Here is a 25,870-nt window from a genome sequence, read left to right as displayed (position 1 = left end):
GTGCTGAGAATATTCAAGGGCTCCACTGTACATTTAAATGGATATAATTAAAATAATGAGCTCTATTTTAAAAAATGATATATGAAAAAAAAATTTTTTAAGAAGTTGGAAGGAGCTGCACCACTAATTCAAAGTGATCTAAGTACTTGTGTGATGCCGTTGTTATTAGGACACCTAATTAAATGCGGAGCAGCTGAGGAAGAGAGAGGTTTGGGCTTGTAAATCTCAGTGCAGGAGTTGGGGAAGAGATGGAAGCTGCCCGGGTGTGTCCTAAGCACCACGAGCATTAACAGAAGGGGAGCCGGTAGCTCGGTGTCGTGCTGTCACACACACACCTGTGGCCAAAGAGCGGCTGTCATGATCCCCATCCATGGGCTGAGTCAAGGGGTCAGGCTGCTCACACAGCTGCAGATGGATTTCCAGAGCAAGCTCTTATTTAGAATGTAGTAGGGGCGGGGAAGGGGCTAAGAGTCTACCTGCCCTTGGGAAGAAATCATTTGCTCTTCCTCACTCTAGAACCCTGGTGACCCGTCTGGAGGTCCCAGGGGTCAGGAGATGTGGCCTCAAGTCCTGAGTTGGCGCCATGCCCTGAAGTCTCCCTGTACTATATGTCCACCCAGGCCTGTTGCGGATGGGTATGGCTCCCTTAAGCGTAGATCCATCTGCTGCCTTAGCGAGCCCTTGTGGGTCACAGCAAGCCCAAGTCCCAATGCCTGTGTACCAGGTGGCCTGTCTTCTCTTGATCGTTGAGCAAGTACAGCATTTCTGGAGCATCTGCTGTGTGCCTGCTGTATGCTGGAGGTACAGTGTTACGCAGACAGCTCTGAGGGCGTGAACAATTTGGTGAGTCATTAATGGACAAGACACTGCAGACCGCAGCCAGGGCTGCGGAGAAAATAGAACAAGGTGATGGCGGAGAGGCTGGACAGTGAGGTCACAAGGGGGACACGTGTGCCAAAGAGAATTCATAAGCGTGCCCAGTCGCTGTGAGAGTCACCTGTGGGAGGGAGATGTGCCTTCTGCAGAGGCATTATGGCTCCATCGTGCTAGGAAGGCTTCATGGTGGCAAGAGTGACACCATGAACCAATGTCATTGTCATAATGATAACTGCTATTTGAAATTTGTAGGGACATCCATTTCAGGCCAGTGGTCCAGTTGGACTCCTTACAGATGTCCCCACCCATCCTTGTGTCCAGCAAGGATCCCCACGTAACAGACATGGAAACGAAGGCTTGGGGAGGGTTTTTTGAGCAACACTGCAGGGTACATGGGCGAGCAGGTTAGAGTTCCACAGTGTGTCTGACCCACACTTCCTCTTGCCCTCACGGGGTGGCCTGGAACTAATGAGGACTTTACGATCAAGAAGGGACATGGGGTCTCTTCAGGGTGGGTAGCAGTGCTGAAATTGAGAATATGGCGGAGCAAGCTGGGGAGGAGACGGTGACGTTCCTTTCTGTCCTGTTTCTGAACTTGACAAACCTTGGAGAGATCAAGCCTTGGCCAGGCCTTTGGCAGCTCTCTTCATGTCTGAAAATGTGACTCGTGGCCACCTTTTCTCAATCAGTATGTTTATTTCTGTCTCATGAGCAGCTCGGGGTCTCCCTCCTGGTTCTCAGCAGTGTTGGAGCTGGCATTTGGAGAGCCGTGGGTTGAATGCATTATAGTCCATGTGCTAGACTACATGCCATGGAAGAGTCTTCCGTGCTCCCTCTGTTAATCTGTGTTCTGTTGATGTCATCAACTACTCAAGGCTGAGTAGTTTCTAAAGAACAGAGGTTTATTCAGCTTACACTCGTGGAAGTTCAAGAACCAGCCTGAGTTCAGCTCTGGTGAGGTCTCCCGGCAGGCAGCTTCACCAGGACCTAGTAGCAGGTCATTATTAATGGGCCAAGTACTCTGCTAAGTGTTTTCTGTGTGTTCACACGTGACAACCCTGTTAGCTGTGCTTGCAGATGAGGAGACCCAGGCTTCAAGGTGAGGTGCTGAGTAGGGAGTGAACAGCTGGCCCCTCCCCTGCTTTGCTTGGATGGTGGTTAGTGGAATACCGGGCATAGTGTTTCACCAGGCTGGAGACTTGAGGCCAAGTCTGGAGTCAGATGGCTTAAGCTCCGGGGAGGGGCTACTACCAAGCTTGCAGACAACCACTGTGCCCTCTGTTGGAGAGAATAACCTTTGTGAATTTATTTATCATGGAGTGGGGGGCATGTTATAAAGTGTGTGGAGGGCAAAGAGCAACCTGTGGGAGTCAGTTCTCTCCTTCCACTGTGTGAGTCACAGGGATGAAACTCAGGTCATCAGGCTTGATGACAAACGCCTTTCCTGGCTGAGCCTTCTTGCTGGTCCAAGAGTCACTAACATCATCAGGAAGGCTCCACCATGGGGATCTCATTTAACCCTCATTATTTCCCAATCACTGCAGCCCCAGAAACAGCCACGTTTGCGGTTTGGATATTAGTGCGTGAGTTTGGGGGTGGGTGGGCACAGTTTGGTCCAGAGTAGCTCCCCAGTTGCCTTTCTCTGTGCCTCCCTTGTGTGCAGGCCCTCAAGGATTCTCTCTTTGCCCAGCATCAACCTTCTGCCCCTCTGGGAGCAGCTGCAGTTAGAGAATCAACTTGCGCAGTGAAACCATTGCTCCTCAACTATTGTAGCTTCCGAGACCCAGAGAGCGGGGCCTCTACAGGTCCACACAGCAGGGTCCAGGTAGATCCAGGACCAAGTTCCAGGCCCTGCCTCCCACATACATCAACGTGCCTTCACAGTGCTCCGCTTTGCTCGACATGTGGCCAGACCTGAACATGCCTTGAGTCTAGGCTTCTCTGAGCAGAAGAAAGGACCAGGCATGGCCAGGCAGTGTCCCTGGGCCTGGAATGAGACTTGATTTTCATCCTGGGCCTATCTTGCCTTACTCACCTCCCAAATGGAAGTTGTGAGGATGGTTTGCCTACTGAAAGGATGTGGGAACCCGTGGAGAGCAATGTGGGAAGAGTGGCCCGGGTGTGGGTGCCAGAGCCCTGGCTGCGTGTGTTCGCCTGCCTGCGCCTGCCTTTATGACCTAGGCAAGCCATGGCTCTGCTCCACGCTACAGAACGCACTCGGCGTCCTGTCCAGTTCCATCCGACCTCAGGTCCTGGAGGATGTTCTCAGATGCTTGGAGAGCAGTCCCGTGCCAACCCATTGACTCTCTCACCCCCTCTCCACGAGAGCCTCTTGGGACTGATGTTTTCCCATCTAAAGTGGGAGTAGAAAAGAGCTTGGATGTGATCTGTGGTCCTGCTGCCAAGGAACAGAAACAGTGCGAGATACTTGGCATGCTCTGATCGTGCTGCTCAGAGTGCTGTTGGCAGACCAGACCCCAGCTTGGCCTGGGGCTTGTTAGAAATAGAGTCTCAGGCACTAGCCCAGGCTGCCTGAACCAGACCTCGAATCTATGAAGGCAGGCCCCCAGCTTAAAGTTGGACAGGAATACATTGCCAGTAGCCAGAGGTGCCCCTTGAGGTAGCTTGTGACTCCAGTTGTACAAATGACAGGAGGTCAGCTGGGTACTCCTGGAAGTCTTTAGACCTCCTCTTACCCAGATGTAAAATGGAGCTGATAGGGGAAGCCAAGGAGCCCTCCTTTGCATTCAGTACAGAGCATTGACGTAAGTCTGTATGGTGCTCAGGGCAGGTGGGTTCCCTGTGTGCCAGCGGGCCATTATGGAGGATCCCCTCTGAACGGCCTCTCTTCTTTCCCAGGGAGCGCTTGAAGCGCAGTCAGAAGAACGCCAAGGTGGAGGGCCCAGAGCCAGTGCCTGCTGAGGCCTCGCTGAGTGCTGAGCAGGGGACGATGACGGAGGTGAAGGTGAAAACGGAACTGCCGGACGACTACATACAGGAGGTCATCTGGCAGGGCGAGGCCAAGGATGAGAAGAAGGCGGTTGGCAAGGATGGAACTGGCGACGTACCTGCCGAGATCTGCGTGGTGATCGGTGGTGTCCGCAACCAGCAGACCCTGGGTGAGTGCTTGAGTGAGGACCCGGACCAGGGTAGAAATGCGTGGCTAGAAAGAGGCTGGCCTCTCTGAGAGGTCGTGTCTTGTTCTGCCCCAGGGAGAGAGCAGAGCTCCTGAGAATTGCCTTTGCATGTTGAGTTCTATAGCCTGCAGAGTTCACTTTCTTCCTGATGTGACAAGACCCCATGCTTCTGTCAAGCCTTTGTTGGGGTCAGATATTTAGAATGTCTGCCTGCCCAGGGAATCCATCGCACCTTGAGGCCCGCAAGCTCCTGGTGAGGAATCATCCTAAGCCCTTACTGCTTGCTTGGTATCTTGAATGCATGTCCTGTCTGTCTTGTCCCTGGCTTGACTGGGAACTTTCAGGGAAGTTTCCAGTGCTGGTCCTGGTCATCTTTTGATCAGTGGCAGGTAGGTGCCTTCCCGTACTTGGAAGAGTCTGGTAATAACTTGCTCTAAGGCAATGATGAATCAAGGACTCAGATGGTCACACGGCCTGACAGGCTGGCTTAGCATATGTATAGAGAGAGCCTGCAGGACATGAGATGGGGATTGTGCCCTGTGTACAGAGGGCGGCTGCTCCTACACCACAATGCTCGACAGCCTCTTTAAGAGTCACTTCAAGTGGGGACCTAGGCTCAGCCCTGCCAGATCCCTGCACAGATCCTATGCCCAACATGTGAACATATTGGTGTGAATTCTTTTGGCTTTCAACATTGGCTCTCAGATTGGCTTTTGAAATCTGCCAAACAAAACATATTGGTGGCTTAGCATCGTTCCACGAGCCACAGCTTTGAATCCCAGAGACAGTGAAACAAGACCCATGTTCCTTACCCTGCTCCCTAGTCTGGCCCCACGTGTACATGTCCATGTCCATCCTTACCTTCATCCCTGGTTGCCATGCCCAGAGTGTTCAGGGGCATGCTGTTCCCTCCACCATCATCATCTACCCTTCACAGTCTAGGTCTGGCCTGCCCTTTCTGACTTCTAAGCCCCTCTGTCTTCCTGGCTTGCATACTGTTTGTGGCTTACAGGGCATCATGGGGAGATGCCCTTTGTTTCCAAGGTTCACCCTCAAGTCCTGATGCCTTTTCTCCTTAGCTGCTGGCCTCTGCCTCCTGCTCTCTTTTGCGCTGTTCCTCAGTGTCCCCACGTGCGTCACCACAGTATCCCATGACCAGCCGTACTTTTGTGTCTCTCTGCCTTTCATACCCTGTTCAGCTGGCTGCAAGGAAATCATAGCAAAAAACAACCACGTACTATGTTGTCCTTCCTTACAAACCTTGAGACTGACTCCCGCCATGTCCAGAACCGTGGCCACAGCACCGGGATCTTCCAATGGCCCTTTGTCTTTGGCCTCCGATCATCCCAGACCTCTCATCACAGTATTCATCCTGTCATCCTGCCTGCTCTTGCTGCTTCTCCTTCTGGGAATACCTCCACCTATTTCCCAAGTCCAACTTGTCCTTCAAGGCCAATTCCAGGGCTGCCTCCTTCCTTCCCTCATCTCCTCTGGTCAGAGGGGTCTACATGGACTGTGCTTGTCCCCTGCCAAGTTTGGGAGCCCCTGGAGGTTGGATCTCTGGGACCTGCCTGATTTCTGCTCCTTGCTCCTACTCCACAGCATGGTGCTGGCTTCTGGGGTGCTGTGTTGGTTGTGGTACTGTGATAGTCAGAATGGGGCGAGGTGACGGTGTGGTGAAGAGAGGTCTCAAAAGTAGTAGACCTTGATAACTCAGAACCCTAAAAGTGTATTTCTTCTCAACACTCTCTCCATTGTGGCTCACACAGGGCTCTACTTGTCTCTGAACTATAGCACAACTTAGCCATTTTCACAGATGGCCAGATGGCAGAGGATAGCAAGCTCCAGATGACCTCAAGCAGCCGTTGACTGGTAGAGCCAGAAGGGAGAGGTATAGATTTCATTGACAGCTGTCAGACCAAACATCTGAGGGGGCTAGGAGGTGCCCACATCCCAAGAGCAGCATGAAGGACAGTTGGGCATGAGGAGGGGAGCCTTGCCTGACTTCTGCCCCTCAGCATTTACTTCCCAAAGCCAAGGACCAAGCTTCCTCCATCTGTGAATGGAGGCGAGGTTATGCTCTTATTCTCACTGACAAGGATGTTAATACTCTTTAAGCCCAGCAACCATTGCTGCCCTTCCCAGGGTGTCCTGTGAAGGGTAGCTGAGTGAAGATCCAGTCAGGGAGGCCTGTAGTAGGCAGGCCAGCCACAAGCACCATTTCCCACTCAGCTGCTGCTCAACAGCCAGGTCTTTGGCTTGCACTGTCCATTAGTGTCCTGTTCTATTAGATGAGGACCCACCCTGGCCGCCTCATGGATGTGGGAATGGAAATAGTAATAGACAGAACAGTGCTGACTGAGGAGCTCATCTCCGTAGTGCCTGTGATGGAGAGCACATCTAGGTTCTCCGACTCATGGTGTGAGTCCTCTGTGTACCACAGTGCCCACCAAACTGATTCATGGGTTATGTGAGGACATAGGATGTGTGCTAAGTACCTGGTGCTGTGCCTAGTGATGAGTGGATAAGCTCTTAGACGTATAGTGTGAGTGTTGGTAACTGTAGTTGGAATTTCCTTTGGGCCGCCAACCAGCTCCTAAATAATGACATGGAGACTTATTAATTATGAAAGCTCGGCCTTTAGCTTAAGCTTGTCCCACTAGCTCTTACAACTTAATTTAATCCATTTCTATTCATCTACATTTTCCTTTGTGGCTTTTTACCTTTCATTCTGTATGTTTGAATCCCTCCAGGTCTCATTGGTGTCTCCCAACACCGTGATTATCTCTTCCTCCTTCCTCTTGCTGTGCCCAGAAGTCCTGCCAATACCTCCTGCCTAGCTATTAGTCATTTAGCTTTTTATTATACCAATCACAGTAACACATTTTTACACACTGTACAAATATCCCACATTTCCCCCTTTTTGTCTAAATAAAAAGGAAAGGCTTTAACTCTAACATAGTAACTATATACAATAAGAACAATTATCAGGTAAGAATTACATTTACAGTATTCAGTCCATTTGTATTTGGCAAATTCAGAGAAGATACTCCATTATTTATCCCATCTTGGTGAGTCCACAGTTTTGCACCTAATTTACCTTCTATCATAACTTCAACTATAACTATCTAGTCTTCAACTTCATCAAAGACCTAAGAAGGATATAACATTACCTGAATAAACAGGAAATGCAGTGCAAGCCACTTCCAAAACTATAGAAATGACAGAGACATTTGACTGCCTGGACAGTCATCCAAGGTTCATTTGCAATGCTGGGGCATCTGTCTTCGGCCTAAGGCCTAGAATATCTAGCAAACTTTTCTATGAGGCAGGAATTTTGAAGGACTGTCCCACCTTGTCTTGGCAAAGTTTGGCAGTCTTTTTCCTTTGTGTCCTGCTTGTCCAGTTTATACAGTATACATAATGTTAGCTGTTGAGGCAAGGACAGTTTCTTGCCCATATGGCTAGCTTTGCCACAGTGAAAGCAAACTCCATATGGAGATTCTTCAACTCCCATCATCCTTTTATGAAGTGGATTGGTGCTACCAGGAACAGAAATGTCTCAGTGTCATGAAAAGCCTTAAGTTACTAAACATCTTAAATGCCATATTCTGTAGGTCTCTGAAGTGTTTGAAGATCCCCTATCTATCTAAAATATATCTCTTTAACCTTGAAAACATACCTAACATAACTACAAGTTTGATTGTTAGAGATGACTAACTACTAACTTGCGTTTTTAATTATCCTAACCAGTTTGTAATAATAGCTTTCAAGGACTAGAACTTTATATACATTTTAATGAGCTGCATAACTACAATACCTTAAACAAGAGTAGAAACATATGTATGGTACAACAAAATTAGCCTTAAATTTGTATCAATATACAAAAACCCATATCAATGTAAAGTATTTGAGATGAATGGTTGTCTTTTTATCCTATATTCCTATATCCCCACTAAATGATGGCAAATATTCATAACCCACCGAATTTACCAAAAAACACCCACCCCACCTCTTGGGAATGTAGGTATTATGTTTTCTAGACTGCTTCCTGTTGTCTGGGGGTGATGACATTTCCAGGGGACTCTGAGAAAATTGAGACAATGGTCAAGTCCTGGGACTTGTAACATTTGTTGTCCAGTTTCAGAACTGTTCCCACGCAGGGGGATCAGCATATATGTCACCTGTCTTGTATTTTTTCCTGGTTTATTTCTTTATATCTGTAGCCAAGATTTTCAGGAGGTCTCACCCAATCAAACCTGATCTCTATTAACTTTGAAGGAATCCACAGCCTTTCATTTCCTGTGGAAACAAAATCATAACCTCTCCCCCAATGCAATACATTTTCTGAATTCCATTTTATGGTTGACATCCCTAAAATATCTAGGCTGGTTTATTTCAGCAGTCCCTTTTACAATCCCATGTCTCTTAGCAGCTGTCATGTGCTCATCAGCTTTCATAAAATTCAAAGTCAACACAATACCATACAGGATCCAGACCCCTGTATATTTCCCATCTTTACGTGGCTTTTTTCCTTTATATTACTTTATTCTCACTTTAAAGACTTTATTATTTTTAAACTATTGATTTTTTTCCTTTGACTATCTATCCCCATTTTCTTTTCTTTCTTAAATGCCTATACACACTTTTAAACACACTGTAACCTGTCTAAAAAATTTTTTCAGTCTGGACCTGCTGCTTTACTGTGTACCTGTGACATTCTCTGACTGTATGAGCCAAACCTTAAACTCTAAGTGGCAGCTAGGCACTCCACTGTGTGGCTCTGATGGTTGGCTCCACTCCCTCCTTGGGTCTACGAGAGCCAAGCCTTAAGCCCACAGGCCTGGCAGAGAGCTGTGTTTAACTGGGAGCTGCATTTAACAGAGAGATACATTTAACCACTCCAGCTCTAGGAAGTTGGTGCCCACACTGTGGCAGGCGTTTTTACTTAGCTTATTGTTTCTACTTAACGTCCTGGCTGCTCAAGTGCTCTCTGTATGGCAGAGCGGTGCCTCTGTATGTTACGAGCATTGGGTTACTAGGAAGCTGTGTAGGGTTTTTTCCCCAGCTTTCTCAGGCCCTATGTAGAAATCTGTGCCCCATGTTGGGCACCAAATATAGCAGACTTTCTTGGACCACCAGCCCCCAAATCATGATACGGAGATTTATTATTAATTGTGAATGCTCGGCCTTAGCTTAGGCATGTTTCTAGTTAGCTTTTTATTTTTTAACTTAAATTAACCCATTTCTATTAATCTATGTGCTGCTCTGAGGCTTGTTTACCTCATTTACATACTGTCCATCCTGCTTTCCTGCTTCCTCTGTGTCTGTCTGTCTGGACCCCGGCTGGCTGGCTGGTTCCTCTTTTCTTTCTGCCAGCCCCACCTATTTATTCCTCCTCTGCCTAGCTATCAGACATTCAGCTTTATTACACCAATCACAGCAATCCATTTTCACACAGTGCACAAATATCCCACAACAGGTGATATGAAGTACCTCTTCAGTACCTGCTTTTCTCCCTAGTCTAAGAACTAAGTCGGTGTGATGTGGACTAGGGGGCAGGAATGAGAAATAAAATCAGCATCAGATAATTTCTCATTCCCTTCTATGTTGTTGGCCTCCCCCAAAACTCAAGTCTTGAGTAACTTGGGTAATTTCCTCATAACCTTCTCTTAGCACACCCTGCTGGAAGAGGTTGTGGAAACCCCAGAGATAACCTCAAGGCAAACCACCATTTTGGAAAGCTGTGCCATGTAGCTAGAGTTTTCCTGCCTGGCCCACAGTCAGGACAAATCTCTGTCACCCGCCAGTCCCACAGCCATCAGACCTAACCAAGTAAACACAGAGACTTATATTGGTTACAAACTGTATGGCTGTGGCAGGCTTCTTGTTAACTGTTGTTACAGCTTAAATTAATCCATTTCTATTAATCTATACCTTGCCACATGGCTCGTGGCTTACCGGTATCTTCACATGCTGTTTGTCATTGTGGTGGCTGGCAGTGTCTCCCTGACTCAGCCTTCCACTTCCCAGCTTTATTCTCCTCCTTGTCCCGCCTACACTTCCTGCCTAGCCAATGGCCAATCAGTGTTTTATTTATTGACTAATCAGCAACACATTTGCCATACAGAACATCCCACAGCAGTGCCACGTAGGACCGTGTGGCTCCTCTCCTGTCCACAAGGCACATTCTCCTCCTTGCTGTGTAGTTTGTGCAGAGGGTCAGGCTCAGAAGAAGCTATCCTGATCTTGTCACCAACCAAGAAGGTCTGGGGAAGAACCCGGTGGTTGTCTGTGTTGAGGGAAACAAACTCGTCTCTTGCTGGCGAGTGGATTTTACCTGAAGCTCCAATCCTGGCCTCATCCATGGCTGTGGAGAGTTCAGTGTTGAGGGTCTTGAAGGGTGAACGGTTGACTGTTGGAGTCTGTGCTGGGTGTACATGTGGACAGTGGGGCTATGCATGCTACCACTTGAACTGATCCACCCCATAATTTTATAGGGAGGCAAATCTTGTGGAGAGCATGAGAGTCCTTAGCCACACAGCACACTGGTGGTATATTACTCCTGTTTCAAGGAGCCCACTCTCCTGATAGGGTCTGCCTTACCCCTGCTTTTGAGCGTAAGTGAAAGAGTGACAGGAAGCGCTGGCATTAGCACCTTCTGTGCCCTGGTGTCTGAGTGTGCTGAGCTCATGCTCCCGAGACACTTTGCAGCAAGCATGTGCTTTGCTGGCCAAGCACACTCTGGGCTCAGGAACAGGCTGTGTTACTGAGTGCAATGGTGTCCCTGTTCAGTCACACAGCTCCGGGCATTGGAAACCTCCCCAAGCCCACCCTGGACCTACGCCATCAGATGGTTTTCCAGTGACATAAATGGTATCTCCCTTGGAGGAACCAGGGTCATGGCCACATGGATGGCATTGACTGGGAGAGTCCTGCTGTAGGTGTTGGTGCCCAGAAGGCTGGCTGCTGCCTAGAGAGGGCCTGTGCTGAGAAGGGCATGTCTGCTCTTATCATGTCAATGCAGTTACAGCTGGCATGGAATTTATTGGACAGACCCAGGGATTCATTTTTTTTTTTTCAGCAAGAGCAGAGATGATATTGAGCTCGACAGTATTGTTAGATATCACCAGAAGTGAATGGATGAGTTAATAGGTGCCTTGCCCATCTGACAAGCTATAGGCACAGCTCTGCCCTGTAGCCTGTGGAGGGGCTGGAGCATGAGGTTTCAGCTCCTTTATGAAGAATGACATATGCAGGCATCACTATTGCCACTCCCAATCCCATGTTCATGGTAGGCATCACTGACGGACCCCTGTACACTGTTCCGTCAGTGTTCCTCAGAATCCTTAACACAACACACTGCCAGATGGCTGGAATCCGAAGATTGGAAGTGGAAACCCATTTGCTATCACTATGCAAGATGGGGACCAGGAAAGCCAGCTGGGCTTACCACAGTCTGGACATCATCGTGGACCATTGTCTGGTCCCAAGAGATAAGAATGGCAGGCACTCATCCCTGTTATCAAAATGTACCATCAATCAGTGAGTGCTCTTCTCTATGCTGTGGAACCAACCAGGGGCAGTGTGGCCCAGGGAGGGTTCGTGTTCATGGAGACAGAGCCAGGGAACAGTCTTGCCTCCACTGGACTCTGCTTCTTGTGAAGTCTGAACCAACCAGGTGTTAACCGTGTAGGGAAGGACACGGGAGCAAGCTTAGGACTGTGTGTCTTGGAGAAGCAACAGAGCCTGTAGGGACATGGAGCAGGGTGATGGAGGCTAGATATCCACAGCCCACAGCATTTTAGGATACTTAACACACACATTCCAAGAGGTCCAACCAGTATGGAGTGGCCACCAGGAAGTCATTTGTGTCAGAAATGGTTTGGTAACCAAATATAACCTGCGAGGGAATGAGTTTCTGCTCCTGGGGGTGGGCAAACAGAGAGGAAGGATGGCAGCCAGCCAATCTACAAGAGAAGAATCAAGGGTCAGATAGAAACTAGATTCTGCAGGGAGGTGTCCTAGACAGTGAGTAGGTGCAAGGTGTACCCGGGAAGGAAGGACAGTTCTCATACACAAGCACACCCACAAAGCCATCCTGGGAGAGGGAGTGGAGGAGGAAGAGGGAACCCCAGGCAGTAGGAAGCCACAGGGCTGTGGCTCTGGATGGAGTGATGAGTTCCACAACTACTCAGACACAGCCACGTGGGCTTCGGTCCTTGACAAGTCCAGGAGGCGAAGGTGCCAGGTCCTATTTGGTAGTGCCAGCTGATAGTGAGTTTCCTATTTCAATAGGCTGTTGGCAGGTCTTGGTGCCTGAGCCTGCCAGAACCAACACTTAGGGGTTTTTTTGCTACAGCCACGAGGGAAGGAGGAGTCCTGGCTGCCCTCCCAGCCCAGTTTTCTCTGCAATTGAATCTGCCTCTGGGGTAAACTGGGAAGGGGTCTGAGTGGAGAATCCCTATTGGAAGGGGATCCTGGCTGTAAGTTAGGAGACCTGGGGTCTACCCCGCTGTGTGTGGGATGCTCAGTGGTTTAAATTTGCGGGATGGTTAGGACAAGAGTTGTGAGAATATCTCTAAAGGTGGACTAAAATGCAAGATAGGTTCTGACATCAGCTGAGGCCTCAGGGCATTGGCACCCCCAGGATGAATGCAGTGTTGAGAGGAACCCCACAGACCAGTGCATCAAACACCTTTAGTTTAGTGCCTCCTAAAAGACTGTCTTTCATTTCTCACCAGTTGCAAAGGTTATAATTCCTGGAATATTGTATTGTTTTTTAAAGGCAGAATTATGGAAATAATCACAATGCCACTGCTATTTAGGGCCCGCCATTGTCGCTTTAAAAAGCATGCGAACAAGCTCATCTTTAGCAGACAGGAATTTTATATCCTCTTTTTTTCTCCTTGAACTCCTATTTCTAGTCCACTTCCCCCACGGGGTTTTATCCTAATGTAATATATTTTTTATGCTTGAAAGTCTTTTATTGATCACTGTTTCACACTCGTCTGCCACAACAAGAGGTACATAAATTGAAATAGAAATTTCTGGAGGAAAAAAAAATTTTCCTGGGATCATAAAGCTCTACGTTTTAAAACCTTTTAATTTTTTCCCCCAGATCGAGTTGTGATTAGCATGCAAATTGTCAAAAACAAATTTAGATAAATAGTAAGTGTAAAAATAAAAAAAAATTATCCAAAGCACACTTCTCGATAAAATGAGTAAGGCTTTCTTTCTTTCTCTATCAGCTCATGTATCTGTGAATTTCTTACTGCTAGAATGAGACAGGACTTGGCCCTCCTTTCGTGCTGATTTTCAGTGTTTGTAGGGAAGGCGCTTGGAGGGCTGGAGCTTGTGAACAGGGAGCCGGAGACCATGGGGCTTGCTTCACCGTGTCACTTGGTTCTTTGAAGTTTTCCAAGACGTATGCCAAAAACCACAGGAGGGTCTGTCTTCAGACAGTATTTTTAATGGCCTCTTCATTTACAGCTCTCTTAGATCCGTGTGTGTGTGTGTGTGTGTGTGTGTGTGTGTGCGTGCGCGCGCGTGTGTGTGTGTGTGTGTGTGTGTGTGTGTGTGTGTGTGTGTGTGTCCACATGTGCAAGAATACGGGATTGGAAGCCAGAAGTCAGTGTGGGGTGTCTTTCTTACTCTGTTTATTTTTTTGAGACAGGGTCTCTTGCTGAACCCGGAGCTCAGTTATGTGGTTAGTCTGACTGGATCTCCAAGGATCCTTCTGTCTTTGCCATCTCCAGCAGTAGGATTCCAGCTGTGCGCCGGCACCCCTGGCTTTGGTGTGGGTGCGGCCGCTTCACCAACTGAGCCATTTTCCCTGCCCCTCCATCTCCATTCCGAGGGAGAGGGGAGAACTGGAAACCCCTGAACCAAGAGCAGGCTGTCTGTCCCCAGTCTTTAGATCCAGTCACTTCTCTGTGCTCAGAACGTCAGTGTTGTCCCGCCCCAGGGAGAGCACTGGCCCTGCGGAAGGGTGAGTGGTTAGTGGTCAGTGCTGGGCAGTTGGCACAGGCAGACTGGTCCTCCTTGGTAACTGGGAGAAGCTGAAGGAGAGAGTGACAGAGGAGACCAGTGGGCAGTGCCTCCCCCTGTTCTGATTCATTGGGTTAAGGGGGAAAGTGCTTTGAAGTTGACAGGAGGGAAGCAGTTTTCTTACAGCCACTGTCCTCAAGTGCCCCTTCGAGAAGGCCTTGCTCCAGAGGGCATACAGTTTGAGGCCAAGCCCTTGAGAGCCTTAGGAAGCCCACTTGTCGCATCTTCCCACTCCAAAGCCTGTCTTTATCAAGTTCTGGGAACTGGGGGGTGAGGGGGATAGGTATCCATGGGCCTTAGGTCTGTGATCTTCCGTCCATCTCCTTTGGGTGTCTGTCATTTTATATTTTGTCTAGGTGTCCAAGCTTCTCTGGACATGGCAGCTGGGTATACACACTTGCAGTCAAGGGTCCTACCCACATTTCCTGTCCTCAGAATACTGCCTCCTCTCCTGGTGCCCTCATCCATTCCTCTCCCACAGGACTCCAGGCCAAAGCCTCTGCCAGGGATGTAGCGAAGTACTAGGTGGGAGCTGCCCACAAGACTCTGTTTGCGGCCTGGGAGCCATCTTGCAGGAAAAGCAAGAGCAGGGACAGGGATGGGGAAAGACTGAACTGAGCAGGCAAGTCCTGCCAGCCCACCCCTTCAAAGCAGGAGAGTCCCTCCCAGATGGGAGAGTCCGTCCGGGACGTGGTGTCAGATCTGGTAAGGACTGGAGAGTGTATGACCTCACCACTAAGGAGAACATAACTTGCTTGGCATCCAGAAAGAGACCTGCTGTGCTGGCACAGGCTTAGCTCTGGAATCCTGGGCACTGGCTTTGAGTGTGTGTCCTCACCAGCCCCAGAGCCCCAGGCCTGGGCATCTCCAGGACCATGGGCTCACCAGTGATGCAGAGGAGTGGAAAGGTGGTGGGGAAGGGAAGCAAGGCCTGTACCTGTTCACCGGCGCTGCCCTGAGGACGTCCCCTATGAAGTTGATGGTGTGACACTCAGTTTGGTGGAACCAAGCAACCTTGAGTCAGGATGTGTCACCTCCTTGGTCCTCCCTTCCCTCTGTTGAAAAATGGAGATACTAGTGACCCCTCTTCTCCGGAGCTTTGAAGATGTGTTGAACTAATGGGAGAAGCCCCTGAGCTGGCATCTTGTACTCCCCCGCCCCCCGCCCCAACCCTGCAGCCTGGACAGGTTCCTGCATGTGCCTGCCTCCATCTCTGCTCCCCAGCTGTGCGGAGTCAGAGGCCAGCCCCATTCCGAGATGTCCCAGGTGACAGCCACTGCAGTGTTTCACAGAGGAGCCAGCCAAAGAGGAAGCATGCAGGACAGGAGTCCCAGGGCTAGGGGTGGAGGTTGGGGCAGCGGGCAGTGGTGGGAGTTGGTCTGAGCTGGCAGTACCAGAGGCATTCCTCCAGTGCCCCAGCACCAAAAAGGGTCAGTGGTAGCCATGAGAGGTGGACAGAGGTCAAAGTAAGCATGTCATGTGTCTCCTTCAAGGATCATTTTATTGGGAACTTTTTATTGGGGGCTGGGGAGTGTTATGCTCATGTGTAAATGAGAATTCCAAGAAAACAAAGCCTCAGGAGGGTTGGCCTATTGGCTGCTTCTGCCCTCCTAGCAGCCCCCTAGCAGCCCTGGAGAACACATGAATGACCATGGTCAATACTAATATTTGTGTGTGTGTGTGTGTGTGTGTGTGTATGCACATGTATACATGTTTGGAGGGATACATATTCGTGTGTGTGTGTGTGTGTGTGTGTGTGTGTGTGTGTGTGTGTGTGTGTGGTGCATGCATGCATGTGTGTAGGGGCCACAGGACAACCTCAGGTACTCAGTATCATTCCTCCCAGGTACCACATCCCTCCTTTTCGTGGATCCAGGCAGGGTCTCTCGTTGGCTCAGAACTCACCAAGTATGATAAGCTGGCTGTCTAGCCAGCACCAGGGATCTCTCTGTCCTGACCTCCAGTGCTGGGATTAGGAGTGTGCACCACAGTGTCTTTTATGTGGTTTCTGGGGATAAAATTCAGATCCTCATGCTTATAATGTTAGAACTATACCAGCTGAGCTGTCTCCCCAACCCTGTTTATTTGTTTTGAGAAAGGGTCTGGCTCTTTAGCTCAGGCTGGCCTAAGATTCACTAGGTAGTGAAGCAGGCTAACCTTGAACCTGCCATCCTCCCACCTCTGCCTCCTGAGATCTGGGATTATAGGTGTGTGCCACCTCACCCAGGTGCCAGCACAAGTTTTCAAATGAGGAGGTTGCCACATGGCCCTAACTACTCTTACTGATGTCAGCTACGGAGACTGAGGCCCTGATAGCCCAGGTACCTGGTTACCCCCTTCTCCTGGCTGGCCTTGACCCAAAGCTCAATCGTAAGGCATTCTCCAATGTTAAGGGCTCTTTCTGATTTCTTACGTAATTCAGATGGAAAAGCTCCAGAAGGCAGCCCCCACGGTGGATCTGTTCGGAGCCGGTATTCAGGGACCTGGATTTTTGACCAAGCTTTGAGATATGCATCTGGTACGTGATGGCTGAGGGACGGACGAGGCCTGATCGGGTCAGCATGGAGGGTGGGCAGAGCTGGCCATGGTGGCCAGCTGCATACCCTGAGCAAGCAAACTCTGCTAATATCTCAGGGCCTGAGGGGCCACCCTCCCCCGCTCCCCATCCGGCCATTGTGAACAAATCTTGAGTCTATACTCAGGAATGACAGGACGTCTGGAAATCTGGTGGTCTAGATTCTCTGGACAATTTCAGCAAGACTTCCTCTGGGCCACTGACAGCCACGGAGAAGAATGGTCCCACAGCCACCTGTGTGTTTGGTACCTCCATCCTTCCCTGCAGGACGTTCCAGCCTGCAGCAGCTGTGTGCCTGTGTCTCACCAGCACAGGGCCATGTGTTGAGCATTTGCCCTGTCTCTGTTGGCTGTGACCCTCCTCCTCCTCCTCCTCCTCCTCCTCCTCCTCCTCCTCCTCCTCCTCCTGTGCATGCTAGAAATTCGCTTCTGAGGAAAACGCTTTTGACATGCTGGTGGTAGCCACAGCTCTCCCTTGCTGAGTGCCAGCAGTAACCAGGCCTTCTGCTGAGACTCACAGTCTCACCACGTCTCATCGCCATGACGGTCGCTTCACAGAGAGGACTCCTGGGGCTTCTCCTGACTGACCTCAGGGAGTTAAGACTTAGACCTCGGTTGGTTGCGGATACTGCTCGGGGAGGCCACCACTCTCTTTTCTCTGTCCATGAACACCTTCTGCCCACAGGGATCCTGGAGCCCCGGGACTGAGGGTGATCGGAAGGTGAGCTTCGGAGTCCCTCCTGCCAGCGTGTGGTGCTTATCCTCCCTCTGTCAGGGGTAGGGAGATGGTCAGAAGCCTCACAACAAGGCAGCATGAACTCTCAGCTCTCCACCAGCAGAAGAGGTGGTCTGCCTTAAAGGCGCTCATTGTCAACAGTGTTGACTCTGTAGACTGCACTCCTCTACAACCGGGCCAGGGTCCCACCTCGAGCCTCCAGGTCCTACTCTGGCTGTCACGACACCGTCACCAAGTTACCCCCAGGCCTGCTGACCTATCTGCCCCCCATTAGACGGAGGGCAGGGATCACATCTATCTCACTGCCGAGCCTCAGTGCCTGGCCATCTCCGATGCTCAATAAATCCTTGGTTGGTGGAAAGAAACAGGCAGAAACTGTTAGAGGGGGTGGAGGCGCCAAGAAGACAGTCAGGAAGTTATCGCTTGGTGATGGATGAGCATGGCAGCAAACCACCATGAAATACTGAGTCCTCGCTGTGTGCCAGCTACGGGGCTGAGTGCAGAGAAATGTGTGTGCTCTGTCGCTTCGCGTTTGTATCTTTCCCATTGTGGCAGGGGTGATGTCCACGCAACCCTAAAAGGCAGACTGCCCGGTGCTGTGCGGGATTAGGATGCCAGCGGCCCTGAAGTAACTCGCAGTAACACGGGCACTGGCCATAGTCTCCTAGAACAGTGCTTCTCAACCTTCCCAGTGCTGCGACCCCCGTAATACAGTTCCTCGTGTTGTGGTGACCCCAGCCATAAAGATATTTTTGTTGCTACTTCGTTACTGTAATTCTGCTACTGTGATGAGTCCTGATGTAAATATCTGTGTTTCCCAATGGCCTTAGGCGGTCCCTGTGAAAGGGTCATTTGCCCTAGTGCTTCCTCCGGGCCAGAGGCTCGTGTGCTGTCTGTGTGCCCTGCTCTCATTGTGAGAGGCAGCAGCCACAGTCCTGTTGGCACGTGAGGAATCCAAGCTGTAGACAAGTGAAAGTGGGTTCGAGAGGAGGAGCGGGGTTGGCATACAGACTCTCCCAGGCGCTTGACAGAAGAGTCTCTGCTTCTGGGCACAGAAGAAAAGAGAGGCAGTTAGTGATCCTTACCACTACCCATGGGTCTTCAGCCAACGTGGTTCTTGTGTGTTCAGTCTTCCCATTAACTCCCTTGCCTTCTCCAAAGAAGAGACTTAGGCACGGCCTGTGAATGGCAGAGTCGAGCTCCTTCGCGCTGAAGGAGTCTGCTCCCGCCTTGACTGCTGGGTGCCAGCCGTTTCCTGAAAAGTCACGTGCCTAGGCCCCCAGATCCAGCAGCTTGAGCATGACCTGTCCTGGGACCAAGACCTCTTGCACATGCTTCCTGGCCTAACCTGTTCTAGAAGGTGGAAGCTGGGCCCAAGTAGTCTCAAGCCTGCAGGAGGGCTCTGCCCATTGGAGATGGGCAGGCTCTTTATCTGGGGTCCCGGGCAGGTTGGCTGTGTCCAGCCTCCCTGCCATGGACTTTGTCCCAGACTCTACATGGTGGGTCATTTTGGGGGTCAGCCTTTTTAGTTCTCTGCACCTGGGAAAAGGCTCCAAGCAGCTGAAGTCAGGTGTGTGTGTGTGTGTGTGTGTGTGTGTGTGTGTGTGTGTGTGTGTGTTGTGGGGTATTCTCAGTGTCTGAGAGCACCACGGCTCCTTGGCAGATGTGGACTGCTGTTCTTGGTGAGCTTGTCTATAGTGGGACTGGACACTTGCTAGGGGTGTGAAGAACCAGCTGGAAGGAGGTGCACAGAACACAGCCTACTATAGAGAGATTACCAAGGTCGGACTGATGGCAGGTGCAGAATGGGGACCGGAACCCCTGTGGCCTGATTTGAAGCCTGTGGTCTTCCTCTCTGTCCCATGCTGGAGTGACATCCTTATGGTGTGGTGGCTCATCCCAGCACTCTGGGTCCCTCTCCTTTTTCCTCTCAATGTGTACGTGCAGAACTCAGTCCAGGCTGTCATCTTTATCCTGCAGATTTGGAAGCCGGGGAACAGAGATGGTTGTAGGTGGATGTAGGATCCAGGCTTCATGAACTCCAGCTCAATGCTGTCTCTGTGGTCCTCGATACCCTTTTATGTGCCAAGGGACCATCCCTGCCCAGTGACACTTGGGGGTCCTGGGCCTTGTGGTGGCACAGTAGCTCACTTTTCCCTGCTGTTTTCCAGGGTCCTATGAATGTGCGATCTGCGGCAAGAAGTACAAGTACTACAACTGCTTCCAGACCCACGTGCGGGCGCACCGAGGTGAGTGGCGCCCGGCTGCCCCATCCTCTGCCTGGTGTCCCTAGAGACCCTGAGAGTTCAACCTCCTTCAGCCATAGGAGAAGGGGCATGGAGGAAGGGAGAAGCCTTCTTGGTGTGAGACAAATAGTGTGTGTGTGTGTGTGTGTGTGTGTGTGTGTGTGTGTGTGTGTGTGTGTGTGTGTCGGGGGGCGGGGGAGGGGAGTTAGGCCTTGGGGGCTCTAGGGATGCTCAGTAGGAGTATCACCTCCCCCTCCCCCAAAGGCCATGTGCTCACACCATCTCATGTTCCTCTTGACAACTCAAGAGAGGGGCCAGCAGCTCCTTAGTTTCCCATTCTGGAGTTCAGGGCACAAATGAGCTGGCACCTGCCCCTCCTGAGCCGGGGGGCAGGGAAGAGAAGCCCAGGTTCAGGCCCAGGTGAACTTGAGCCTTGGGGTAGAAATGAGCCTTTGTCCCTCATAGCATCCATGGGTGGACAGCACTCCGGACTCCCTCCAGCTGCTCTGCTCACGGTCTCTCCCTTGGCACAGCGCTGCCCTGCCTTCATCTTTACCAATTGCCTACCTCCTTCCTCTCTCTCTCTCTCTTTTTCTCACAGATACTGAAGCCACCTCAGGGGAGGGAGCCTCCCAGAGCAGTGAGTACTTTTCCCACCTCCTGGGTGGGTGGGGACCAAGCACGGGCATGGAAAGGAGTTGTTCCTTCCTCTCTGGGACAGCCTTGAGTAGCCTTTGAGAAACACGTTGCTGGAGACCAGGCCTTAGGACCAGAGGGGCCTTAGGAAATCAGAGCAGACCTTCTCAAAGTGGGTTCTGAAGAGGGTTCTCTCACAAAAGGCTTCTCTGGCCAAGTAACTTTGGGAAATCATGAGTTGTACCCACATGGGCATCTTTGTCATGGGTGTCCCATGCCACCATGAACATCTCCAGGAAGAACCTTCCTTGTACTTTGGATCCTGGCTCATGGGCCTGGTTCTGAAGCCTGTGCTGGGGAATAGTTCTCTTGGAGGACCCTCAGCCTTAGGCACAGATGTCCTAGATGCCTGGTCCTAGGGTTCCAGATGCTGGGGCCCTGTGGTAGTTGCTCACAGGTTCTACCGGCCTCCACTTCCAACTTGCTAATGCCATGGGACAATAAGCAGACAGCCCACTGGGTACACTCTGAGGTGAAACCTCTGTCCTTCCACCCCCGCTGTGTACAACATGAGCCTCAAGAGTTCTCCCCTCCGTGACTGTCCCATGGGGCCTATGTCTAGGTCCATCGGAGATGCAAACTAGAATCTTCTTAGCGCATTGTCCCTGACAGCTTGAAAGCAGATGCCACCCAGATGCCCAGCGTTAGGAGTGGCTCAGTGAGTGCACTCACATAAAGGGCTGCCTGCAGAAGTGTGTGTGTGTGGGGGGGGTGGGGGGTGAATGCGGTCTAGCTCCCCGTGGCTGTGTGCACAGAGCTCTCAGCCCCGATGAGTGAAGCCAGGCCCAGAGGGGCTCATCTGCTGTGACCATCAGAAAGCACAGGCATGGGGGGAGGGGTGCTGATGGAAGTCAGGAGACTGGGCACCCTTGAAGGGGTCTACCTTCTGCTTCTTGAGCCAAGGGTCAGTTCCGCAGGGCTCTCTGTGGGCGGAATGTGACCAAGCTGCTTGCTCAAGACCTAAACACTTTTGTTTGGTAGGGGCCAAGAAGTGTTTTCTGTAGAGGACCAGAGGAGGAGGAGGCTGTGCCCCGGGGCATAGCATCTCCATCCTCAGCCCCTCACTTGTAGTGGGAACTCCAAGGGGACAGGATGGGGCTAGATTCCTATCAGTGACGATGGCGGCCAGGATCTGGCCCAGGGAACCAGTGTGTCACCCTGTTAATTGTGTTTGTCGCACCACTATAAAATACTTAAAAGATAACAAGTATCACTCAAAAAAGGGAGGTTAGGATATAAGCTAGCCTCAGCTGAAGAAGGACCCCACCTGAGGCTAAGCCCCGAGAACACTGTTCTTGAGGCACCCGCTCTGGAGAGGTGAGCAAAGTTGATAGGAATCCTCTGTGTTCAGCTTGGCTGGATACCTGCCATAGACCGTAGCTCTGAGGCACAGCAGCCGTCTCTCCCCCAGCCCAGCCCTGTCGATGTCTGCTTCAATAACTCCTCGCTTCTTTTCTGGCCCCTGTGGTCTGCCTGTGGTCAGCCACACATTTAAAGACCTTCCTTATTTATCCTTCCTTCCTTGGCTATTCTGGGTCCCTGGCCTCCCTGGAAGCCTGTCAGTGGGCTGTTGTTCTGTCTGGCTTCCACTGTGCAGGCTCCCTAGTATTGGTACTGTGGTGGCAGTGTTTTTAGACCTTTCTTCATTTTTCCATTCCTCTATATGGGCCATTTTCCCCATGGCCAGGGTGCTGTCTCCTCTGTCCTACGTCCCAACCTAGGTCAGACCAGCAGCAGTGCTGTGTGTCTCGTGAGCTGATGGGTTGGCCTTGGCATGGGGCTGTAGAACATTGGATCTGAAAGGTGGAGAATGTCAACTCCAGCCTGCCACCTTGCACCTGAAGACCCTGAGTCCCAGGGTGTGGCAGCTATGCAGCTTGTTAGCAGTAGAAGCAGGCCTGGATAATAGGTCCTTAAACTTCCTCATCCAAGGACCTGTTGTATATGTAGCAGGGAGATAACCCAGTCACACACAGACATGGAGACACACCCACCCACTTGCCAGTCCTTCAGTCTGAGGGGATCAAAGACCAGTCCCGCCGTATGCTTCCCTAGATCCCATCTTCATCTCCTAGGTCTGCTTTGGAAAACCCTGCCCCGTGACATTGGGGTGGTAGCCATTTTGACCTGTCTTATTTAGGGTTTCTATTGCTATAATGAAACACCATAACCAAAAGCTACCTGGGGAGGGAAGGGTTTATTTGACTTACACTTCCTCATCACTGTTCATCACTGAAGGAAGTCACAACAGGAACTCAAACAGGGCAGGAACCTGAACCTGGAGGCAGGAGCTGATGCAGAGGCCAGGGAGGGGAGCTGCTTACTGGCTTGCTCCTCATGGCTTGCTCAGCCTGCTTTCTTATAGAACCCAGGACCACCAGCCCAGGGATAGTACCACTCAAAATGGGTTGGGCCCTCTGCTATCAATCACTAATTAAGAAGATGCCCTACAGCTGGATCTTGTTCTTTTCTTCATTATGAGGATCTGTTGTTATTCCCATTTCACAGAGGCATTAGGGAGTGTGTCCAAATTCAGTCATATTTTTGCCAATGGTAGAGTGGGGTTTGGGCTTAGGTGTGTCTCACTCCAGAATCTGCCTCCTGTAGCAGGTCCATAGTGGCATTCCTGAGCTGCCCGGCTCTCGTTTCACTGGCAGACGCCTTTGGGAATAACTCACTCTCTGCCTATTCAACTCCTCCATTAAAGTGCTGGAACATGAGGAGACAGTGCAGATTCATCAGGGCAGATGGGGGTGGTTTTCAGTGACAGAAAGTTGGGGGGATGTGTTTTATTGGAGCTGGGAAACGTGGCCCGTGGGGAGGGGAGCAGGTCTGTGACAGGAGAGGCTGTGGGCAGAGATACATGCCAGCAGAGTGAGCAGCTGTGGAGGGCAGGCATCTCTGGGCAGTCTGAGAGAGGAAGGTCAGGACTGAACCTCAACTGGAGTTAGCCCCCAGGCAGCTTTCCATGCTGGCATCCGGAGACGATGATGGAATTGTGGGAGAAGCTAAGGATTATGGTCCAGATGGGACAGAATGGAAGGAAAGGTTTCCTCTGAGCTGCCTGGCTTGCCATGGGAAAGGAAATGATGCTGAAGAGGAAGTCTAAGAAAGGACCCAGGGTCGCCTGATCTGTGCCCTGGACTTCCAAAATTAGACAGGGAAAATGAGGGGGGCAGAGACCACACCTCCCACCCCCCCACCCCCCCACCAGCTCTCCTTTGGAAGACCCTGATACTCCTTCCTGTGAATGTCTACAAGTGCCTGAGCTGTGGGTCCTCAGTGACAGTCCGTCTCTGCAGCCTTCCGGGACCACCATTCCAGGGATGGGCTGAGGGCGGAGGTGGGAAGAAAGATGACCAGTGTCCTTCCTGTCCCTGAGTTCAGCTGAGAAGGGGAGCAGAACCCTTCTCACCCTTCTGCAGAGTGGTGCAGTCTTGGCATGGAGTATTCCGTTGGCTCCTTCCTGTACTGGATGCTGAGGAGCAGGAAATGGGTCCAGAGCAAAGCACCCCACCACGGTTTATCCCAGCAGAGAAAGGCTGGGAACCCTGACTCGGCTCTAGCTTGAAGTTCAGTGAATATTGGTCCCTAGCTCTCTCTTCTTCTCTCCATACAGCCTTGAACAAGCTGCTGTACCTCTGTATGCTGCCTAGGGACCTTGGGAGATAAGATTGATGGGCCCTCCATAGGTCAGCCAGAGGAACACAATTCAACAGGTCTGAGCCAGTTCAGAAGCAAGAGGTTGTGCCCTGGAGGGAAAGGTATAGGTCTGGTTGCTGCTAGCCTCATTGTGGGAGGCCTAGGGAACAGGCAAACTTGGACCAGTGTTAGCTGTCAAGTCTATAAAACTTAATGATTCAGAGCAACCAACCCTGGTTTTCTCCCAGTTTTTATGGTTGGGAATTCGAGTGTGGCTTTTCAGGGTCCTCTGGTTTCGAGAGTCCCACAGGACTACAGGCAGATTTGGTCAGAGCTGTGGTCTCATCCCAGGGTTCAGCCGGTAGGTGTTTTCTCCTAGGTTTGCTTGAGTGAGAAGGTGAGGATTTCAGGCCTCTGTACCTCTCAAACTGTTGTTCTGAGGGCCTCAGTTCCCACTGGCTACTCACAGAGGGCCAAACTCAAGTCCTTGCCACCTGCATCTCCTCCCTGTGACTGAACTAAGAACACAGCAGCCAACCACAGACTGAGCAGGGGACAAGTGGTGTGTGCGAGGCCAACACCCTGGCTGCCTGTCACCCAACTTCCAGAGTGACATCCCATCACTTCGACCATGTTCTCCTAATCAGAAGCCCCCGAGAGGAGTCACGCAGGGTGTGAACACTAGCTGCAAGGGCCATCAGCGTGCCTCTGAAGCCAGAGTGCCTTACTGTAGGACTTGGGGCCGATCACTTCCCTTTAGTTCGCTCATACATTAATGGGAGACTCTTTCTTCCCTCTATTGAAAAGACTGGTTGAGAGAACCTGAGGGAAGGGCCTGGGGCAGCACCTTGTTCACAGTTACATCTGGCCTTACCATGGGAGCTGCAGTGGTGGATACTCCTCTGTGGTGGGAGATGAGACCCATCTAGAACCAGGTCCTGGAGAACTTAGGTCTCACGGGGAGCGTTTAAGGGATTGGTATGGGAATCAGGGCTCCCAGGTCTCTTGTGGTTCTGGATCTCCACAAAGAACACCTGTTGTCACAATCCAAGCTTTGTAGTCCCAGAATGCATTCTAACTTGGCCCTGGAGTGGAGGCTGAGGGAGGTGTGGAGGGAGACCTGGCTACGCATGGAGGAGGAGCTGCTCAGAGATCCAGGGAGTGAGGAGGAGTAGCCTCTGTTCAGAAGAGGTGGACAGTGCCTGGACTCAGATGGCTCAGGATCAAGTTCTCCGTGGGGCCCTCCAGTTGGGGCCAGACCGGGTTGGTCCCGTCTTGGTTCCAGAGTCTAGTGTACTGACCAGCAGCCTCACCACAAGTGACCAGTGTCATTCTGTCCCTCCCCCCACCCCACCCCACCCCCACCTCCAGACAATTTCAGGTACACCTGTGACATCTGCGGAAAGAAATACAAATACTACAGCTGCTTCCAGGAACACCGAGATCTCCACGCTGTGGATGGTGAGTCAGGCCCCTCACTCTTGGGAGTCACCTCAGAGAAAGAGCCTTCCTCAGGGACACTGTCCCCACATAGCGCCAGAGCCCTGAGGAGAGGGATCTCTGCTGCAGGATTCTGGGGAGGCAATGTCCCTGCATATCCACGTTCTCTTCTGTGGCTGATCCAAATGAAACTGCTGCTGGATTTTTTTTTTTTTTTTGAGGTCAAAATGAGTCAAATGTTGAAACTTTGTGTCATGCCGTTTTACAGTTTATGTTGAGTGTTTGCATGCTGTAGTGAAATTAACCCAATTTGTTAAGATGAACGATGTCCTTTAAGCATCTTATAGAGGCGGAGGTTGGAACAATTAAATTCAAGTCTTTCATCTATAGAGTTCTAAGACTCCTAGAAAGAGGGTTTGGGACCCAGAAAGGACTTGAGGTTCCCTGTCTAGCCCTACACCTCAGCCACTGAG

General features: G+C 50.9%; 1 protein-coding gene across 6 annotated transcripts in view; it reads left to right on the top strand.

The window, feature by feature from the left end:
* Window positions 1-25,870, top strand: part of Znf618 (zinc finger protein 618) — a 181,136-nt gene that overhangs the window by 108,616 nt on the left and 46,650 nt on the right. For 4 of the 6 annotated variants that reach the window (XM_052716138.1, XM_052716137.1, XM_052716141.1 and 1 more), the window contains 5 exons: window positions 3,736-3,995; window positions 16,486-16,581; window positions 19,545-19,622; window positions 20,221-20,259; window positions 25,329-25,418. In XM_052716138.1, the coding sequence (XP_052572098.1) occupies window positions 3,736-3,995; window positions 16,486-16,581; window positions 19,545-19,622; window positions 20,221-20,259; window positions 25,329-25,418 (563 nt within the window). The remainder of the gene's footprint in view (window positions 1-3,735; window positions 3,996-16,485; window positions 16,582-19,544; window positions 19,623-20,220; window positions 20,260-25,328; window positions 25,419-25,870) is intronic. The other 2 variants (XM_052716140.1, XM_052716139.1) reach the window with 1 other exon arrangement.

This window comes from Peromyscus californicus, unplaced genomic scaffold, assembly GCF_007827085.1.
Source record: "Peromyscus californicus insignis strain IS unplaced genomic scaffold, ASM782708v3 Scaffold_5__1_contigs__length_169319896, whole genome shotgun sequence".
Lineage (NCBI taxonomy): Eukaryota > Metazoa > Chordata > Mammalia > Rodentia > Cricetidae > Peromyscus > Peromyscus californicus.
This window is presented reverse-complemented; position numbering and strand designations above follow the sequence as displayed.